The sequence below is a fragment of the Etheostoma spectabile genome, chromosome 9 (genome assembly GCF_008692095.1).
Source record: "Etheostoma spectabile isolate EspeVRDwgs_2016 chromosome 9, UIUC_Espe_1.0, whole genome shotgun sequence".
Classification (NCBI taxonomy): Eukaryota; Metazoa; Chordata; class Actinopteri; order Perciformes; family Percidae; genus Etheostoma; species Etheostoma spectabile.
In genome coordinates, this window is record NC_045741.1 from 8,102,523 (window position 1) to 8,103,847 (window position 1,325).

Here is a 1,325-nt window from a genome sequence, read left to right on the forward strand (position 1 = left end):
ACACACACACACACACACACGAATGGAGGAAGATTTGCTGCTTGCTGCCCTCATTCCTCACACGTTCTCTGGCAGGCCTACAGGGATTAGACTAAAACATACAAACAAAAACCCCAAAAGACAACCATCTGCTGCAAACCTCCATCTTAATATTTACAGTATTTATCAGTTTTGTGTGGCCCTGGGACAACATGTAAATACATCAGACTTTATAGTAGCAAACAGTTTATTTGTTCATTTATATGTCAGACCATTAAGAAACCCATTGATTCCTATTTTCCAATAAATTACCTAATCTTCAATATTATATATATATATTCTGCCATGTCATCCACTGACAGAAATAACGTCAGCTGTGACATTTAAATCAATTCAACCACAATTATGAAGAAGAGCAAAAGACATACGTGAAACAAACCCTTAAAACCTGCCATTTCTATAAATAATGACATGATCAGTGTGGAAATATGAAAGGCATATCTGCTATGTGATAATAAAACAAAACATGACATGATGCTAGAAATAGACCCAAGACACAAAGGCAATACAAGGTTAAGTTAAAACTTCCCAACAAAGAAAAAAATGGACCCAATTCATTTGGTCAAAGTCAGAAAGAAAAAAACTAGGTGTTCCTTTCACTGAACACAGGAGTGCTAAAATGTTCCCGTGCGGGGGGGGATTTGCGGATTTGGACTCAGGCGTTTGGGTTCTTCTTCATTAGCTCGACGTCCGCATCCACCATCTCCTTCACCAGCTCCTGCAGAGGGACAACGTTAACGTTTAGCTTCCCTTTTTAATGGCATACGTCTCTTAATAAAACACAGTTAAACAACTGATTGTAATTATAATGCTTTCTTTAAATGTATTTACATCGTGGTTTATAGTAGGCCTGCCATTACTGACAATGCCAACTCTGATCAGTATCAGCAATAATTCAATATTATCATGTGTTGGCTTTCTGCCAAAATGTACTTTTTAGAATGGCTGATGAATCAGGCTGGATATTAAAGCTCCTTGTTTTTTTTCCTGCACCGACCAAAACGTGTCCAGTGGACAGAATATGTAAAAATGTGAAGTACCGAAAACTGGCATTGACAGTCAGGTCACATTCTGAGTCAGACACATTCTTTGTTATTTCTCTGATCACTTATTTCCTGATTTCATTTAAAATATTGGCAAATGTATATATTTTTCTCTCGTTTTTGCTGCTTGTGTTAATGCAACTTTTTAACATTTGGAAGTTTAAAAAAAAAAAAATTAGGATTCTTTTTTCTTGGGTATTTCCACCTTGAATGAATAGGACAGCTAGGGGGGTGGGGGGGGGG

At 37.2% G+C, this 1,325-nt stretch overlaps 1 protein-coding gene across 1 annotated transcript in view; it reads right to left on the reverse strand.

The window, feature by feature from the left end:
* Positions 1-194: 194 nt before the first annotated feature.
* The window catches only part of gmds (GDP-mannose 4,6-dehydratase), a 172,176-nt gene continuing 171,045 nt past the window's right edge, over positions 195-1,325 (reverse strand). Inside the window, exon 11 of the mRNA XM_032525892.1 lies at positions 195-757. Coding sequence (XP_032381783.1) covers positions 695-757 — 63 coding nt within the window. The 3' untranslated portion in view covers positions 195-694. The remainder of the gene's footprint in view (positions 758-1,325) is intronic.